We start from the raw sequence: 19,243 nt of genomic DNA on the forward strand, positions 1-19,243 counted from the left end.
TAGTAATAAAACTATTAAAACATAATTATTTGCTGAAATGAAATATATTTCTCTGCATTGGTAAAACTTACAATATGTTTCCATTAGATAACCACATTAGTAACAAAATGAACAATGAAAAATGCTTTTTAAACATTTTGTAATAGTAGTTTGTTAATTTCAGCATTTACTACAATGAAAACAAACTTAACATTCTTAAATTTACGAAATCAGTGAAATTTAAGTAATGTCAAATGAACAAATATGTACTGTTTAATAGTTTGGGGTCAGTTTCTTTTTTTACATACACTTTTACTTAGCAAAGATGCATTTAACTAATAAAAAGTGACAGCCTTTTATGTTACCAAAAGTTTCAATTTAACTATTCATAAAAAAATATATATATTTTTACAAAAATATTAAGCAGCAAAGCGGTTTTCTTAATTGATTGAACTAAAATTTGACATCACATGAATAATTTAATGTTCAAAATATATTAAAACAGAAAACTATTTTCGCTCTGTATGAGCAAAAGAGACTTTTTAATCCTACAAAAAAATCCTACCAACCCCAAACCTTTTAACAGTAGTGTGTATTTCACCGTTCATATTCGTTTTGACTGACTTACCCACAGCTGTTGATGTATAATCTGACCGTAAAGCAACTGGGAAAAGAAAAACAGAAATTGATCATGGACATGTATTTTTAAATGAATAATTCACTCAAAATATTCAGCAAAATCTTTTGTGTTCAACAGAAGAAAGAAACTCAAGCAGGTTTAGAACAAGTGGAGGATGAGTAAATGATGAGAAAACTTTCATTTTTAGGCAAACTTTAAGATGGAATTATTCTCAAAAAAGTGGACATTGACTTTGTACACAGCATTGAACAGTGAAGGAGGTTACCATTGACGAGAATGGAGTCGATGTCGACAGGAAGACCCTGCAGAAAGCCCACTGTAGACCTGTTCTTCATACTCATGAGCACAGAGTCCCTCAGGATGGCACTGACACACTCCTCACACACCGCTGGAGTCTTCAATTGCGGAACCAAAAACACCATCCAGAAGTGCACCAGCACACCACCTTGATTATTGTTACTGATGAGGTGACATGTCAGCATGCAGTTAGCAACACGCAGAACCAGAAACAATATGACAGTGAAAAGTAATATAATGTATTTAGACGACTAAATGCATGTTGAAGGCATAGTTCACCCTAAAATGACAATTTTGTCATTTTGTACTTATTTTTTTCCTCCTGTCATTCCTAACATCTAAGACTGTTCTTCATCTAGGGAAAAAGTCAGTGACCAATGATATTTTATTTTGAAATTGGAAAATTGGAAAAACGGAAATCCAAAAAAATAATAGCGAAAATGCCACGCGAACACGGGGAGAACATGCAAACTCCACACGGAAATGCTAGCTGGCCCAGCCAGGACTCAAACCAGCAACCTTCTTGCTGTGAGGCGACAGTGCTAACCACTAAGCCACTGTAGTATTTTTTTTTATTTCCTAAATTAAACCAGGATTTAAAAAAACAGCAATTTTGCGGTTTTCCCTAGCCACCAATATTGATTGACATGCAAGTATTATCATGTCTCAGTATTAACTTGTATTATAATTTCCACAAGACAGGATTTGCAAAGAAACTTTGTATAAATAAAATAAAAACTGTTAAAACTCTCTGTGATCCAGATGTACCTCAAGAAGCAGTAGGTGTTACACCTTGTATTTTTTGTATCTTTGTTATATACAGTGAATCCGGAAAGTATTCATAGCGCTTCACTTTTCCACTATTTTTTTATGTTACAGCCTTATTCCAAAATGGATTGAATTCATTTATTTCCTCAAATGTTTACACACAATACCCCATAATGACAATGCGAAAACAGATTTTTTTTTAAATTGTTGCAAATGTATTAAAAATAAAAAAGCTGAAAAATCACATGTACATAAGCATTCACAGCCTTTACCGTGAAGCTCTAAATTGAGCTCAGGTACATTCTGTTTTCACTGATCATTCTTGAGATGTTTCAGCAGCTTAATTGGAGTTCACCTGTGGTAAATTCAGCGAATTAAGTGGAAGATGTTTGGAACCACCAGGACTCTTCTTAGAGCTGGCCGGCCATATAAGATGAGTGATTGGAGGAGAAGGTCCTTAGTCAGGGAGGTGATCAATGACCCAATGGTCACTCTGTCTGAGCTCCAGCGTTCTTCTGTGGAGAGAGGAGAACCTTACAGAAGGACAACCATCTGTGCAGCAATCCACCAATCAGGCCTGTATGGTAGAGTGGCGAGACAGAAGCTACTCTCCACCTGGAATTTGCCAAAAGGCATCTGAAGGACTCTCAGACCATAAGAAAATAAATTTTCTGGTCTGATGAGACTAAAATTGAACTCTTTAGAGTGAATGCCAGGCGTTACGTTTGGAGAAAACCAGGCACCGCTCATCACCAGGCTAATACCATCCCTACAGTGAAGCATGGTGGTGGCAGCATCATGCTGTGGGGATGTTTTTCAGCAGCTGGAACTAGAAGGTTAGTCAGGATAGAGGGAAAGATGAATACAGCAATGCACAGAGACATCCTGAACGAAACCCTGCTTCAGAGTGCTCTTGACCTCAGACTGGGGCGACGGTTCAGGACAATGACCCAAAACACACCACCAAAATATCAATGGAGTGGCTTCACAACACCTCTGTGAATGTTCTTGAGTGGCCCAGCCAGAGCCCAGATCTAAATCCTATTGAACATCTCTGGAGAGATCTGAAAATGGCTGTACACTGTTGCTTCCCCTCCAACCTGATAGAGCTTGAGAGGTACTGTAAAGAGTAATGGGCAAAAATTCATAAAGACAGGTGTGCCAAGCTTGTGGCAACATATTCAAAAAGACTTGAGGCTGTAGTTACTGCCAAAGGTGCATCAACAAAGTATTGAGCAAAGGCTGCGAATACTTATGTACATGTGATTTTTCAGGTTTTATAAATTTGCAACAATTTAAAAAAATATTTTTTCACATTGTCATGGGGTATTGTCTGTAGAATTTTGAGGAAATTAATGAATTTAATCCATTTTGGAATAAGGCTGTAACATAAAAAATGTGGAAAAAGTGAAGCGCTACGAATACTTTCCGGATGCACTGTATACCATATTGAACAAATGTTATGTAAATAAATGAAGCAAACATGCCCTAACAGTAGGTGGGAGCCGGCTCATTTGCATTTAAAATTACAAGCACAAAATAGCTAAAATTGCCTTAGACATTATAGAAGCCCTTTAAATTTCCATCTTAATCTTGTAGCAGTTTGATTATTGCTAAAATAGAAAAAAAGTGACGTCAATGAAGTAACATCTGTGTTTTGCCAAGCCAAATATCAAAACCTTAATAACAGAGTTGCCTAAACTGGGTCCTGGAGGCCCGGAGTCCTGCATAATTTAGCTCCAACTTCCTTTAACGCACCTGTCTGGAAGTTTTTGTATACCATGAAAGCGTTTGATTAGCTGGTTCATCTGTGTTTAATTGGGGTTGGAACTAAAATATGCAGGACACCGGCCCTTCAGGACCAAGTTTGAGCACCCCTGCTTTACAAAACCTACACTATTCCGATCAAGTAAAAATTTCTAAAAAATCCAACACAAAATCTTTCAGTTAAAAATAATCGAAAAGCACAAGAGGGTTTAAAATATCTTAATTAGTCTTCAAAATACGAATGAAAACCAATGAGTTTGGAACAACACATGGGATGAAAATAGTGATGCCTTTAAATAAACTTCTAAATAAAAGCTGATTAAGTAAATGAGACTTCCAGTAGATCAATTGTCGACATTACAAACTACTTTGTACAGTAATAACTAAAGCAACTGTACCTCAGATCAGAGATGACGGTTTGCTTGTAGAGTCTGGCCACTGATGAGGTTCGGTATACGCTGGTTATCTTAGTAAAACAGAAATATTAAGATGAGGGTGATGATGATGGATCTGTAAGAGATTTTATTGTCATATTAACACTGCATCACTCACCACATGCTGTATGCGGTTTGCCATGGAAACAAACTCACTGGAGTCTGCATGCCGGTACTCTGGTATAAACTCCACATTGGCAACACGAAACATACCAGCAAAATACACACCACTGTTGCTCTCTCTGCGGACTACAATACACAGAGTGGACAGTTCAGAGATGCATATATTTTATCCTTATGTAAAAGAAGTAACCTGTAAAGAGCTCATATGTGACCACAAAACAGTCATGAGGGTAATTTGATATTTATATATACAGTGAGGAAAATAAGCAGCTTAAAGATGACTCTCATGTGGAGAATGAAGTCATGCCTTGCTCAGGTGTGATATTTTCACAGACTTCAACAGAGTATAAAGATTGTGATTGTTCTGTGGGTTTTGTCTGTCTAAACTGATCTTTATTTTGTATTTTCTGTTGGATTCATGTCAAGTGATTGGCTAGGCCATTCTACAGCTTGATTTTCTTTTTCTGAAAGCACTTGAGAGTTTCCTTGGCTGTGTTTTTTGATCATTCTCTTGCTGAAATGTCCACACTGGTTTCATCCTTATCATCCTGATAATGTAGAGGTTGGACTGAAGCAGCTAATATTAATTTACAATGACGAATGGCAGAGGCTTGCTGAAGAACAACTGAGAGAATTCAGCTGCTGTCTGGGCTTTCCCTGCCTTTTACACCTCCCTTTGTTCATGTGTTCAATACTTTTTTCCTGTGTCATTTCAATTTATTACACATAACTTAATCTGGAAACTAATTAGATTTGTTTACTTTGCATATATAGATTTCTTTGATTGTTATTAACATCTAGTAAAAATTTCAAGTCAACAGCACCTTTAGAAATATATTTTCTGAGAAAAATGGTGTTGTGAATACTTATTTCCCCCACTGTATATACAGTTGAAGTCAGAATTATTAGCCTCCCTTTGATTTTTTTTTCTTTTTAAAATATTTCCCAAATGATGTTTAACAGAGCAAGGACATTTTCACAGTATGTCTGATAATATTTTTTCTTCTGGAAAAAGTCTTATTTGTTTTATTTTGGCTAGAATCAAAACAGTTTAAATTTTTTTATGAACCATTTTAAGGACAAAATAATTTGTTCCTTTAAGACAAATTTTATTTCGATACTCTATAGAACAAACCATCGTTATACAATAACTTGCCTAATTACCCTAACCTGCCTACTTAACCTAATTAAGGCTTTAAATGTCACTTTAAGCTGTATAGAAGTATCTTGAAAAATATCTAGTCAAATATTATTTACTGTCATCATGGAAAAGATAAAATAAATCAATTATTAGAGATGAGTTATTAAAACTATTATGTTTAGAAATGAGTTGAAAAAATCTGCTCTCCGTTAAACAGAAATTGGGGGAAAAAATAAACAGGGGGCTAATAATTCTGATTTCAACTGTATATACGATATCATTCAAAAGCTTAATAAATAAAATTTCCGATGTATGGTTTGTTAGATAAAAAAAATCTAAATATTGGGAATATCACCTTAAATTTGTCCAAATTCCAATTTCTTAGCAATGCATTTTACTGATAATTTTTATGTATTTATGATAGGAATGTATGATAAAATGTATTTATGATAGGAAATTTATGAAATGTCTATATGTGTATATTCTAATGATTTTTGGCATAAAAAGACTATAAAAACATTTTAAAAATTTAATTTTTGCTCTTACGGTGTATTATTGGCTATTCCTAAAAATATACCCATGCAACTTAAGGTTTTGTGGTTCAGGGTCACCTAATATGAAAATAACAGAATTATAATATCAATAAATAATGAAAGAATTATGACATAAAAGTATTTACAAATTATTTGAATAAAACCTCAAGAATATATACTGAAATGCAAGTTTAATTTGTAGCAATAAAATAATTTAATTACAATAAAATACTGACAAATCAGTAACTGATTGAATTGTGGATTAAAAAGAAATATATAAACATTTTATAAGGAAACATTTATCATTTCATTACTTTAACTCAAAACTAAAATAACCGCCCAAAAAATGAATAAAATAAAATAGATTTAAAAGTGTCATTTTTAAGTACTTATATGGCCTTTTATTGAATTTTTCATCGTTTAAGTTACTATAATATATACACACATGCACAAGTGTATTCATGAATGTGTTTTCTTACATATAAACACCCACAGAAGTGACCACATTATCACCACAATGACAAACACCACCACTGTGATGAGGATGGCCAGATTCTGTAGCTCAAACAGCGGGTTCCTCTTCTTTTTTTTTTTTGCTCTCCTTCTGCGTCTGTTGTATCTTCTGCATAGTTTATGAAGAGTTGCGTCCACCGTAGCCACTTCCACGGACACGTCAGTTATCTGAAACCACAGGTATAGATCACATTCTGACGCAATGCTACAAACTTACTGAAACACACCTACAAAATACACAAAAAGCCAACCACTGAGTATGGGGAAGGAAAAATGTAATGACCAGGATTTTAGTGATCATAACTTTATTATATATTTTATTGCACAATTCTACACTGTAAAAATGTCCACATATTAGCAGTTTTCCGTATTTTGTGATTCATGTTTTTTTTTTCGATTTTCCCATTTAATTTTTGCTTTTGAATTTAACTTAATCTTTCTTCCAACTATTTTTACCTTTAAAAGTAAAAAAAAAGTGACTTTTAATGACATTTTAATTAATAACACATTCACAAATCAGAGCAGCACGGAAGGCTTTGTTGGATCACTATGTGTGTGCGTGGTGATAGCCATCACATGCACTCATATTATGAATATGGCTATCAAACTGAATACAATCTTACATCAACAACACATGGCAAGCAACGCGTTGATAAGCACAAGTAATCATATTAGTTTACACACAACCCAACAAGTTGTTTAGCACATCTACATCATTGTATGTTTACACATCTAATATTTAATTATATTTTCTGAGGCAATTTAAATCAAAATACACAATGACACTATCAAACATGTCTACAAAGATAAGGAATATGGTTACTTACTGAGTTATTTAATATTGAGCTAAAATATGCCAAAACAATCTGAATTTGAATAGTGTTAATTTGAATTATTGACAATTGTAATTTAATAAATCAGAATTTTTATATGCCGTTAAAAAAATTAATTAGAATTTCTTAATTTGAATTTCTTAATTTGAATTAGAATTTCATATCTTGAATATTGAACATCTAAAATATTCAAGGCTGAATTTTTAACAGACTTTTTAGTTTTTTTTATAGTATTTTCAAACAGATTTTTTGTGTTCTGAATTGATAGACTGCAGATATCCAGTTTGTAAAAATACTGTTTAAAATTTTCAAGATGAAGAAATTCAAAACATCAAATTCAATTTTCTAAGATTCAAAACCATAAATTCAGATGTGAAATTCAGATTCAGCAGAAAGTAGGTCAGGGGTCATCAACAGGGAAGAGTAGACGATCACTGAAAAGTCACACAAAGAATCACTGACCCCTTGATTCATAGTTATTAACGAATTACAGGGTGTGAATTACAAGGGTGGTAAAAAAAAGGTAAAAATAAATGTTTTTTTTATCTACATATAGCTTAATGTAAAATTAAACTCATGTGTATTTTAGTTTTAAGTATAGGGAAAGCTGCTTTCGGTTTCGGGTCACATAAAATAAACATTATGTTGAAAACTCATCAAGTGGCTTTCCCTATTCCCTTTTCCCTATTTACAACAATATAGACTTTTAACACCTCTTATGTTGTTACCATTTGAAACAAAGTTTTAAGCATTTAACAAATGAAATTAACAAGAAAGTCATTCATAGTGAGTCACTTAATTCATTTCTAAATGAGCCGATTCAAACAACTCTGAACGTACAATTCAGTGACAAAGATAGAGATTTGGCGCCACTCATTGGACATTTTGGTTTTAATGTATTTTAGCCAAAAATAGTGTAATATCTTTAAATGTATGGAAAAATCAGATAATTTAAAAAATATAAATGTAACTTTAACATCTTAGATGTGAATGGATGATATTTAAAAGAGGCAGCATTTCAGTGTTGATAACAGGCTTTGGGCAAACATATCACAAAAATGCTCCTTAAAATACTTTACTATTTGCTATGCTGTATTATAGAATATTGTAATAAATAGTATCTTATATAATTGGATGAAGATGTGTGTTCATAAAAATATGTCAATATGTCAGTTGTAAAATGCTGGGCAGTCTGAAAATGCACCTGGAAAGAGCTTGAAAAGGCCTAAATGTGACTTAAAGGTGTAAAAGCCCTGTGTCTGTTAAAATAACACATCAGGGGTTACAGTATAGGTCAGAGTCAGCTCTTTATTCCTCAAAACAGCAAAAATGTAAATATAATAATGATTAACCAATAAGATGTAATTGAATTAAATATATGAATTTGTTTCTCTAAAGCATGTATATATTCATTGCACAAACTACTGAAAATAGCTGACCCCTGATAGTAAGTTTGCATAAGAATTGTGTCCTCCTGAACCTCACATACACAAGTAAACTCATGCAGCTCTGTGATTAGCCAAAATGCTTAGTTTGACTTTGTGATTGACTTTCTTCCCTGTTGATGACCCCTGACCTACTTTCAGCTGAATCTGAATTTCACCATCTGAATTTCTGGTTTTGAATTTTAGAAAATTGAATTTGACGTTCAGAATTTCTTCATCTTGAAAATTTGAAACTGTATTTTTACAAACTGGATATCTGCAGTCCAGGGGCGTCGCTAGACCCAATTTACTGGGGCACTTGCCCCAGTAAACGTAGCCAGTGCCGAGTGCCCCAGTAAATGCTTTGAGATATCAATACCTTCATATGCAAGTGTATTTATTAAGAGTGGTAATTCCGAAATAAAGACGTCACTCTTTATGTTCAACTGAATCAACGCTAGTGAAAGCAATGTAGTTTAATCAAAAAGCAAGCTGACGCATCTTTGCATGTGCGCAAAAAAAAACAAACCCGCGCACCTCAGACACCCCTCCTGCTAGACGCGCTGCTCTTCTCCCAGAGCGAGTCCCGGTTGTTAACACGCATGCCGAAAAAACACCCGCTGCTCACGCGCCGCTCATGCGTTGCAAAACCGGCATTAACAGTCTTTTATGCTGAGGTGTCGGCACGCAGTCGACAAAACTAAAGTTTAAATAAAATGATGGTGATCTTCAGCTTTCTCATTTTTGTGTATGAAGCAAGTGGCGAGTCAGGGAGGTAAAACTTAATAAAGCTAATTAACTGCCACGTGTCAAGTCTAAAACAACAGATAATTCTATAAAACTTATTTTTGTATTCAATAGAATTATCTATATAATTTCATTCAAATGAAATTAATATTCATGCAAAATATTTTTAAATGATTATTTTCCAGTTACTTTTAGAATAATAATTGTATAACAACAATAATACTTTTATTTATTTATAATAAATATTTTTGTGCATATATATATATATATATATATATATATTTTTTTTTTTTTTTGAGCCCCAGTAGAGCTTTATGTCTAGCTACGCCCCTGCTGCAGTCTATCAATTCAGAACACAAAAAATCTGAAGTTTGAAAATACATCTATAAAACATTCAGCCTTGAAAAATTCAGTAGTCTTAAATTTCAGATGTTCAATGTTCAAGTTATGAAATTCAAATTCAAATTTAGAAATTCAAATTAAATTTTTTAACGGCATATAAAATTCAGATTTATTAAATTACAATTGTCAATAATTCAAATTAACACAATTCAAATTCAAATAGTTTTTTGTCATATTTTTTGCTCTGTAATAAACGCACAGCAATATCACACAAAGAAAAGGCGTACTTTGAAGGAATAAACAATGTGAGGAAAGCTCAGGGACAAGTCTGAACAAGTTTAACCAACACATGCTCGAGGCAGCCAGGTCTGTACAATTACGTAATCTATCAGCTTTAAGACATCGACTTATTTTTGATATCGGACCGATAACAATAACATTAAAAATAGCATTTATCGGCCGATATCAATGGCCGCCGATATTTACAACAAGCATACGTTTTCATACATTCATAACCACGTTCGTGTCTTACTGTCATGCTTTTTTTAAAAAATAACACATTAATATAAAATTGCTAAATTTCGCTATCTGCTGTATAATCCCTAATAATAACTCACAGTCTCACAACATTCTGTCACTCAATGACAGAGGAGTGAACCTCCAACTTATCCAGCATATGTTTTACACAGCGGATGCCCTTCCAGCTGCAACCCAGTACTGGGTAGGCATGTCCTGATATTTATTTTTATCTCGTATGATATATTGCACCCAAATATATTATGATAAACAATATTATTATCATTTTAAGATCATTTTATGCCACTCAATATATAATGCCAGATTGACAATATACAGTAATAGCATCAAAATGCAAGTACACTCTTCCAAAGAACACATGATATTTTATTATTAAGATTTAATTTTGTTTAATTTGATTTAATTGTAGTCATTTTAACAATTTAATAATGAGGCAGTGGATTCAGTATGTGAAAACGCATATCCTGAATAAATAATAATAAATGTTAACAAAAAAGTGCAAAGTAAAAAGTAACAGAGCTAAAATGTCAGCTAAATCAGCTAAAATGTTGCTAGAACTGGTATTTTTGTACCGGTGATATATATTGCATCACCAAAAATGATCGATGTCATGTCCAGTGTTGTGCAATAAGTCGATATATTGATATTGTGACAGGCCTTGACTTGAACCAGCGACCTTCTTGCTGTGAGGCATCAGTGCTAACCATTGAGCCATGGTGTCGCCAAGGAATTTAAAATTATATTATGATATTGAAATATTTAATATTACTCTTGAAAACAAAACAATATTTTATAACTTGTCTAAAAAATGCTTCTTTATTTACGAAACAAGACAAACCAAGTATGAAAGAACAACCTTTTTGCAGTGTAAAGTCTCACAAGACATCATCAATTTTATGCCAACAAAGTGCTGATGCCATTTCAGGACCCTATGTTGGTAATGTCCTTTACTCTTCTTCTAAGTCCAAAATTAATATTACATATAGGAAATCAGTGGTTTGGGCTTTGTCTTTAAGGTGTGTCACCGTATTATCACAAAGAGATATTATTGCAATGAGCGGTTAAAGTTACATGGTAAAGCCACTTAGTAATTCTGAGCGAGATACAACTGGGTTACAAAATCCACTTCGCTCCAGCTCACAATGACCTCATGGACAAGCGACTCGGTTATTTCCAACACAATAAATTATTACGAACCGTTACCACAATCTCTAGCTGTTGTCTATCAGCATGATAGATACATTGAGGCCTGGGTTTCCCTGAGCATAGATCATATGAACAAGATTTTATCTAGTCTATTCTATTCTGTGAGGGCCGTAACCATGCATGACATGGGGGTCATCCTTTGGTCAGCTTTCAATATTTGGTTACAGACATGGAAACAACAGATTTTTTTTTAAACAATTACCTTGAACACCAAATTAGATGTAAAATCACATTAAACATTAACATCCTTATAAGGATTTTGGCCATTTTCATTTATTTTTGGAGGGTTAAACTTAAGGTTGTATTTGTGAATGTTTTTACTAACTTAAACAATATGATATGTTTATTACAGTATTTATTAAACTTTGTTACCCTTAGTTAATTGAAATACAGTTCTTCATTGTTAGTAGGGCTGGGCGATTAACCGAAAAGTAATCGAAATCGATATTCAGGACCTAAAATCGATAAAATTTTTCCAGGTCAATTTTTTTGATTACTTTCCCTATCGTACCACGAGTCAAGTGACCCTGCTGAACTGAAAAATGTTCAGCACTTTACAGCCAGATCTGGTCTCTATGGCGTGATTTCAATGACAAAGGTTGTGAGCGCAGTATTACAAGTTGAGAGCGCATTCATGTAATACGAGTGTGCGAATCTCTTTGCTCATGCACCGATTTCCTCTGTTCATTCACAAAACCTATTGTGCACTCTCAAATATACGCTGCTGTTGGTTTTAGGCAACGTGTGTTTTCATTTCAGTTGTTCAATGCTAATGTTCAATAAATAATCATAGATAGTAGATAATGTGTGATTCCTCCAATTAACTTAAAACCAAGTAATGCACCCCTCATTCTAAAAGCTCTCATAACATGTGGGCCCATTTACTTAACTTGTCAGTGAACTACGAGGCCAAAAATAAATAAATAATAATAATCATTCATTAATCGTAATTGAGTTAAAATGTTCAATTCTCAGATTTTTTTCATATTCGGTTCAATGTTCGGATTTAGATTTTTGACCAAATCACCCAGCCCTAATTGTTAGTTCATCTTGTTAACTCACCGTGCATTTTAACAAGCAAGAATAAATTTTTTTTAGAATGGATTAGTAAATGTTGAACTTTGATTAATAAATGCATTTCAACTATTAATCGTTATTAGTTCACACAAATACGTTCACTAATGAAACTTTATTGTAAAGTCTGACCTTTTTTTCTATCGTTTTGACAATGAAGTGTTTAAAACATTAATATTCATAAATATGTTTGACACTACAGTAAAAAATAGTTATGAAACACAAAATCCCAGTGGCATTTAAGCAAAAACACTTACTTTTTTAACAGGCCTTCATTTTTTTGACAAGGCTTTAAAATGTAACTTTTTTCGTTATTTTGTTAACATATTTTGGCAAATAGTTAAATTTGGCATGTGGTGCAAATAATTTTGTTCTGCTTTTGAGGGCCCCAGGCCAAATAGATTTAACAATTATGTAATTATATTTACATGTACGTGTTGGTGTACACTCTCAGAAAAAATGGTACAATGTTGTACCAAAGAAGGTCCAAACCATTGTCACTGGGGCAGTACCTTTATGGGACAGAATTATGCCTTAAGACAGAGAAACAAATTTGTACCATTCCAGTTTGCACCTTTAAGGGCATAATTTGTATCATGGGAAAGAAAAAAGGTACCTTTGGTTTTCAAAACCTGCAGATACAATATTATACCTTCATCAAAGGTACAAATCTGATCCATAAAGGTACCACCACAGTGACAAGACACTTTGTACTAAACAGTGTCAAAAATGCCTACAAAACATTTATTTAAAATGCCTTAAATGTTTAGTTTACAATAGCTATAGTTTTATGTTTTACTAGTTTTTTGTACTAAAGATCTTAATAATTAAAGTTTAAAAGTTTCTTTAAAGATACACCTTTAAATGATGATTCATGTAATATGAAATATATTTATGTTCATAGATATTGTAAAAAACAAGTTGTTCAACACTTTTGTACCTTTTGTATGGGAACAATTGTGTACCTTTATTTCAGTTATACCATAAAAGGTACAGAACAGCATTATACGAGGTTTTTTCTGTACCATATAAGGTACAATTTTTACAAAGGTACAAAACTGTTCCTAAAGGAAGATTATTTGTACCATCGTGTACCTTTTTTTCTGAGAGTGTAAGATTGCATTGCAGCCTATATACCGATAAATGTTTTTTTGCTTCTGAACATTAGCGTTACCAGGACTTAAAATGTAAAATCGTTACTAAGAGTGAACCTAAAAATGGTAGCCACTGTTCAACTGTGGTATTTGTGTTTTAAGACCATCACCGTAAGCCCATTGTGTTTCTCCAGTCATGCATTATTTACACGACGTCATCCCATCTCATTAGCTTTATTTAATTTACAAAGTGATATCACAGGGTAGAAGTTTTAATGAAGAAATTTAAAGCGTAAAGCCCTTTTAAAGGATATTAGAAGCAAATACTTAATAATTTGTGACTAAATATATCTCATGGTGAAACAATTCCGTGAAACTTAGACTGGGTACATTCGGGACCGTCTGTAAAGTGTTAACACAAACAAAAAACGGTACCTGACTCGTACTAATGTGGATGTACGTACAGCTACATACAGAAATAGCTTTTTTTAAATATATACATAGTTTACTCCATATTTTCGCTCTTTTTGAAAATTACTTGCGTACACTTTTGATGACAAATCTATATTTTTGTTATTTAGAAAACACTTTACAGACAACCCCTATCTTCCAATACAATCAAACTGTAAATAAAATAAATACTTAAATATTATGATATTCTGATAAACACACTTCTACTTGATTAAGTATTTCATCAACATTCAGTATAGGCCTACCAAATTAAGTATCCATGCTGAAGTTACTTTTTGGAAAATGTCGAAAGGCCAGTACTTCATAATGTCAACAGGCCACACGTTTTACCCATAACATAAATTACACTGCGGATTTACAGTTCTACTTTTACGGTTATTAATAAATCACTTTGGCCACCACAACGATCATAATGTAATAGGAAAAATATCTTCATTGAAATACACGCATAACTTCGTAAGGAATCTAGCAGCATTTGTTTCAGTATTTTTACTCACACTTCTGGCGTCTTCTTTGGCCTCCTCATCCTCGCCCCCCTGTCCGCCTTCTTCTCGCACTGTTTCCATGGCTTACAGTCATTCATTTGGACCGTTTATCACGACCGAACCGGCATAATTACAACCGGTTTCCACAAAAAAAAAACCTGCCTGAGAGCCCGACATGAAGGTGAGCAGCGAAATGAAGGCAAACGACACGAGGCTCTCCGTTTCCACCTGACAAGTGTGTAACTGTATCCAGGGCAGTGCAGACAGTGAGCCTTGTGTTCACTTATATCCTATACATACACTCTTTGAATACAAAACATTGAAACACACTTAAAAACTTCATATGTTATGTATTTGAACACTTGCAGGCACAGAAAGTGTACATTTGGTTCAAGTTTATTTACAATGACATAATAGATGTTAGTGTTTTATTGAGGCTCCAGCCTCAGGTAAAGCAATAAAATTATAGACATCACGTTGCTAAAAAGCTGAATACAACTCTTTGTCATAAAAGACACACACATTTGGGCGAGAAGACGAATAAGAAGCAGCTTCTTGAACATACAAATACAATGACACAACACAAAGATAACTAACACTTACCACACTAACTTAAGGCTAAAAAATGAGCCTTTATACTGAGGCACATGTCATTCACACACACATCTACGTGTATGTATATAAATATATACATATCTTGTGTATGCATTTGAGTATGACATAATACAGATGTGTAGTCCAGTGACATTGCATTATTTACGGATCTTCTTGTCATTTCCTGAAGAGGGCACTGCGGGCGAGAGAGTACAGCAGGTGGGAAGGCTTTTTCTTGGGCTCTGCTAAAGTAAAGACCTGCTGCTGAGGGACGCTGGTTGGCACAGTCACGTGTCTCTGATGAAGAGGATGAAGAGGCTGATGGTGGGGAGGCGCAGGATGTCCAGAATAATTCATATCTGGAAACACACAGGCACAACAGGTGAGGATGACTTAGCTGGTGTTACTTAAATGTGATCTTAATGTGATAGTTCACCCCAAAAATTAACACTTGCTTTTAATTCACAGAACTCACAGTACTACTAAGGTAAAAATAAAAGTAAATTAGTCACCTGCATTGTGAATGGCCTATAATTGAGGTAAATGTTAATAGTTTAAGTGATTTGGAAGCACTAAAATATAAAATATATATATACTGAAACTATAAATGATTGGTGCGGTGGCAGAGTGAGTAGCGCTCTCGCCTCACAGCAAGAAGGTGGCTGGTTCGAGCCTCAGCTGGGTCAGTTGGCGTTTCTGTGTGGAGTTTGCATATTCTCCCTGCATGTTCACATGGGTTTCCTCCGGGTGCTCCGTTTTCCCCCACAGTCCAAAGACATGCACTATACGTGAATTGGGTAAGCTAAATTGTCTGTGGTGTGTGTGTGTGTGTGAATGTGGGTGTATGGGTGTTTCCCAGTGATGGGTTGCATCCACTGTGTAAAAACCATGGTAAAAACATGTGCTGGATAGGTTGGCGGTTCGTTCCGCAGTGGGAAATAAGATGATTAATAAAGAGACAGATTAATAAAGGGACTAAGTCAAAAAGAAAATGAATGAATGAATGAAACTATTAATCACTTTAAAACCTATTCTAAAAACTATTGAAAACTAAATTTAAAATAATTTAAATAGAAACAAACAAAATGCAAGTCCAATGAAATCTCTTTAAAACCTATTCTAAAATATAATGATAATCCAAATCGAATAATCAGAAAAAGTAAATCCAATAAATATTTTTAAATGCTACCATTAACACAAATATTCCCTCAGTCTATAATATAGTTTCATTGGTACCAAAAATAAAAATAGGGGTGCTTTCACATCTGTGGTTCGGTTGATTTAGTCCAGAGTCAGACCAAGGGCAACAAATTATACACAAGCATTTTTTCTGCCATTTTTGGGTCCTTTGCACACCACCTTGATTGCTTTGGTCCGAACCAGTTGAAAAAAACCAAAATGCAATCATGTGAAAAAATCCACATCACTCATTGGCCAGATTAACGTATTTTCTAAACTGCTTTTCCATTGTTCAAAATTAATGTGCGGGAAAATGCTAATGGAACTCCAGCAAGTAAACAAACCGGCTGACACAAAAAGGCAAATGGCGAAGGCTCACCTCAAGTCACTTCAGAAGAAGGCGTGAAATAATTTAGCTAAACTGTGACATGGTCATATTCTGGAAATATTGCCAGCGATCCATCAGGTAATGTTTTTCCCTCTCTCTCTCTCTGTTTAAAATTGTTGGTAAAGCAGTCAACAAATATTTTCCTTCACACCCCATAAAATAAGACCGCATCGGACTACAGCAGCTGGATTAGTCCAAAAAGGCACAGTACTTTTTGCAGTTGAGTATGTTTTAGTTCAGATCATGTTCTCACCACAAACTAACCGCTCCAGGGTTCGTTTGAAAGCGTACCAAGACCACATCTTAAAGGAGGTCTCGGTACGCAGTTTTGGTCCGCTTTTGGTGCACACTCGAGTGTGATTGCTATATTCACACCTGCCCAAATGAACCGGACCAATAGGGAAAACGAACTCTAGTGCGATTCAACCGAATTAAATAAGACAGGTGTGAAAACACCCTAAATGAAACTACTTTTCACTAATCCACTCCAACAGAAACATGTCATTATATAAACATTTATAAAATTAATGCAGATAATCAATAATTAATTCCTAAAATGCAAAAACAAAAAAGAATAAATAATAATAAAAAAGTATAATACGAAAATATAATATAGAATTTTAAATGTAGTATTTATTCCCTATATATATTTGTAAATACCCTCTTCAGCTGGAGGAGCTTGGGAAATACACCAAAGGTAGCACGTTGCGTGGTGTGTGTGTGTATACATATTATTAATATTTAATAACACAGTTTGTGGTATATCTTTTACATTTATTTTTTTAATTATAATTTTGATTTGACCGCAGCTTTGATAATGGTATATGGACATACTTTTCATTTTGCCGTGTTTTGATTTCCTGGCATTGTGAACTGCTTGCTTCCTCTGGGCGTCAGTAATCTCCATCCCTGAAAAAGAGCAAAAATAAATAAACACCATTCGTTAAATTCGTAGCTTTTACATTTCATACAAGAACACTGGTATATTCCTACTCAAATTGATGATTCAGCTGTGAGACTCACCCATCTCTTGGTCTTCCTGTACCCGTTTGCGCTCTCGGGCGAACGCCTGTAGCCATCGCTGCTTGTCCTGGCTCTTCTTGCAGCACAGCACACACAGCACGTTTAGGTTCTCCGCATGGCGCAGCAGAAAGGCGTTCTTCAGCGGGCCCAGCTCAGTGTGCCGTCCATCAGGCAGGTCGATCGGCTCTAGCAGATCTGTGTCCATACGGCCACGGTAGTGCAGCAGGTCTCTGCGCAGGACGTCTTTCTTACAGAACACCAGCTGGTGGTCAAACAGAAAGTAGCTGCGCTGCTGGGTTTTACCAGGTCGTACTATCCGAGTTAACTCGCCAGAGTGAATGAGCTCTGAGCTTCTCGCTAACACATCCTCACCCTGAAGGAAATGGAGAAAAAAAAGGTGTTTTAAATATAGAAAAAAAATATAGATATATTTTTTTAAATATCCATACAAGCTTTGAAACTTAAAAAAGTAGTTGCATCGTATAAAATGCCTTGTTTACACCTGTGAATGAGCCAGCAAATTAACCAACCAGTAATCTAATAAACAGATCAACATGGTATCTAATTAATATCTTTATTGCATTATACAATCATTGTCAAATTTACCGTCCTGCCCATACACTCTGCATTTCATATGCCTTGCACAAGTGGTAATTCCTGTTCGTAATTTGATGTAAAGATGATACAATACATGCATAAATACATATAAATGTATGCACGCTTTTTTAAAATCCAAATATTAAAAACTTTCAAGGAATTAAGATTATGACGACCGTTACACGTGCCACAACAGTCTTGTGAAAAGGGTCCATACACCAATTCAGTCAAAACTTCATAATTAAATTTCACGCGTTTCTTATTATTTAATCACTAAAACATGCAAACAATAACACTGTATTCGGCAGTTAATCCAGCTCATAAGCCTTCATAAAAAAAGAAAGATATGTCTTTTGTAAAGATTTTTATTGTTAATAAAAGAAAATTACATCTGGATCCTAGCTCAAGCTCCTTTTACACTCAACTCAAGCTACTGTCAAGTGTGCACTTCTAAGAGACAAAACTTGTCATTTTATTACATGTGCAGCACTACCAAATGTTGGTAGGTGTTGCTTCCACACTCTGGAAAAATGTTTAGTGTTTTTATGCTCTCAAAAGGGAGTCTGGAGCGCTGATAATAAATGATACTTGAGTTTTCTAAATCTGATCTTCACAGACGTTAAAGGGGCATCTAAAACACATTTTACATCCACTAAAAAGGGCATAACTGGACCACTTTATGTAATGCTGTAAATATTTGTTGTTACTAACCGCCCAGTGCAGGATGGCCACCTGCCAGTGAGCAATGGTGTCAATGCTCTCAAGACGCCTTTTCCTCTCGTTTATTAGACTTGCCACATTCTTCATAGCTTTATGTGCAGCACACACCCCTGCAAAGTCGCTGAGGAGAAAAATAACTTATTTTATTGTCATGGTAAAAATGCTTTTGATATAAGAAATAAAAAACAAAACAAAATATTTCTATATCATACACTCAATGGCCACTTTATTACTGTTCGTTAATGCAAATTTCTAATCAGCCAATCACATGGCAGCAACTCAATGCATTTAGGCATGTAGACATGGTCAATACAATCTGCTGCAGTTCAAACCG

At 34.4% G+C, this 19,243-nt stretch overlaps 2 protein-coding genes across 4 annotated transcripts in view; both read right to left on the minus strand.

Annotated features, from left to right (window-relative positions):
• tmprss7 (transmembrane serine protease 7) overlaps positions 1 to 14,678 on the minus strand; it is a 28,051-nt gene extending 13,373 nt beyond the window's left edge. Inside the window, exons 1-6 of the mRNA XM_056450218.1 lie at positions 14,421 to 14,678; positions 6,162 to 6,363; positions 4,004 to 4,134; positions 3,850 to 3,917; positions 885 to 1,078; positions 608 to 643 (exon numbers count right to left, since the gene is read on the minus strand). Of these exons, the coding sequence (XP_056306193.1) occupies positions 608 to 643; positions 885 to 1,078; positions 3,850 to 3,917; positions 4,004 to 4,134; positions 6,162 to 6,363; positions 14,421 to 14,489 (700 nt within the window). The 5' untranslated portion in view covers positions 14,490 to 14,678. The remainder of the gene's footprint in view (positions 1 to 607; positions 644 to 884; positions 1,079 to 3,849; positions 3,918 to 4,003; positions 4,135 to 6,161; positions 6,364 to 14,420) is intronic.
• A 60-nt stretch (positions 14,679 to 14,738) lies between these two features.
• The window catches only part of spata13 (spermatogenesis associated 13), a 50,748-nt gene continuing 46,243 nt past the window's right edge, over positions 14,739 to 19,243 (minus strand). For all 3 annotated transcript variants that reach the window (XM_056450215.1, XM_056450217.1, XM_056450216.1), the window contains exons 11-14: positions 18,901 to 19,030; positions 17,593 to 17,965; positions 17,404 to 17,478; positions 14,739 to 15,361 (exon numbers count right to left, since the gene is read on the minus strand). In XM_056450215.1, the coding sequence (XP_056306190.1) occupies positions 15,180 to 15,361; positions 17,404 to 17,478; positions 17,593 to 17,965; positions 18,901 to 19,030 (760 nt within the window). In that variant the 3' untranslated portion in view covers positions 14,739 to 15,179. The remainder of the gene's footprint in view (positions 15,362 to 17,403; positions 17,479 to 17,592; positions 17,966 to 18,900; positions 19,031 to 19,243) is intronic.

The sequence above is a fragment of the Danio aesculapii genome, chromosome 24, assembly GCF_903798145.1.
Source record: "Danio aesculapii chromosome 24, fDanAes4.1, whole genome shotgun sequence".
Classification (NCBI taxonomy): domain Eukaryota; kingdom Metazoa; phylum Chordata; class Actinopteri; order Cypriniformes; family Danionidae; genus Danio; species Danio aesculapii.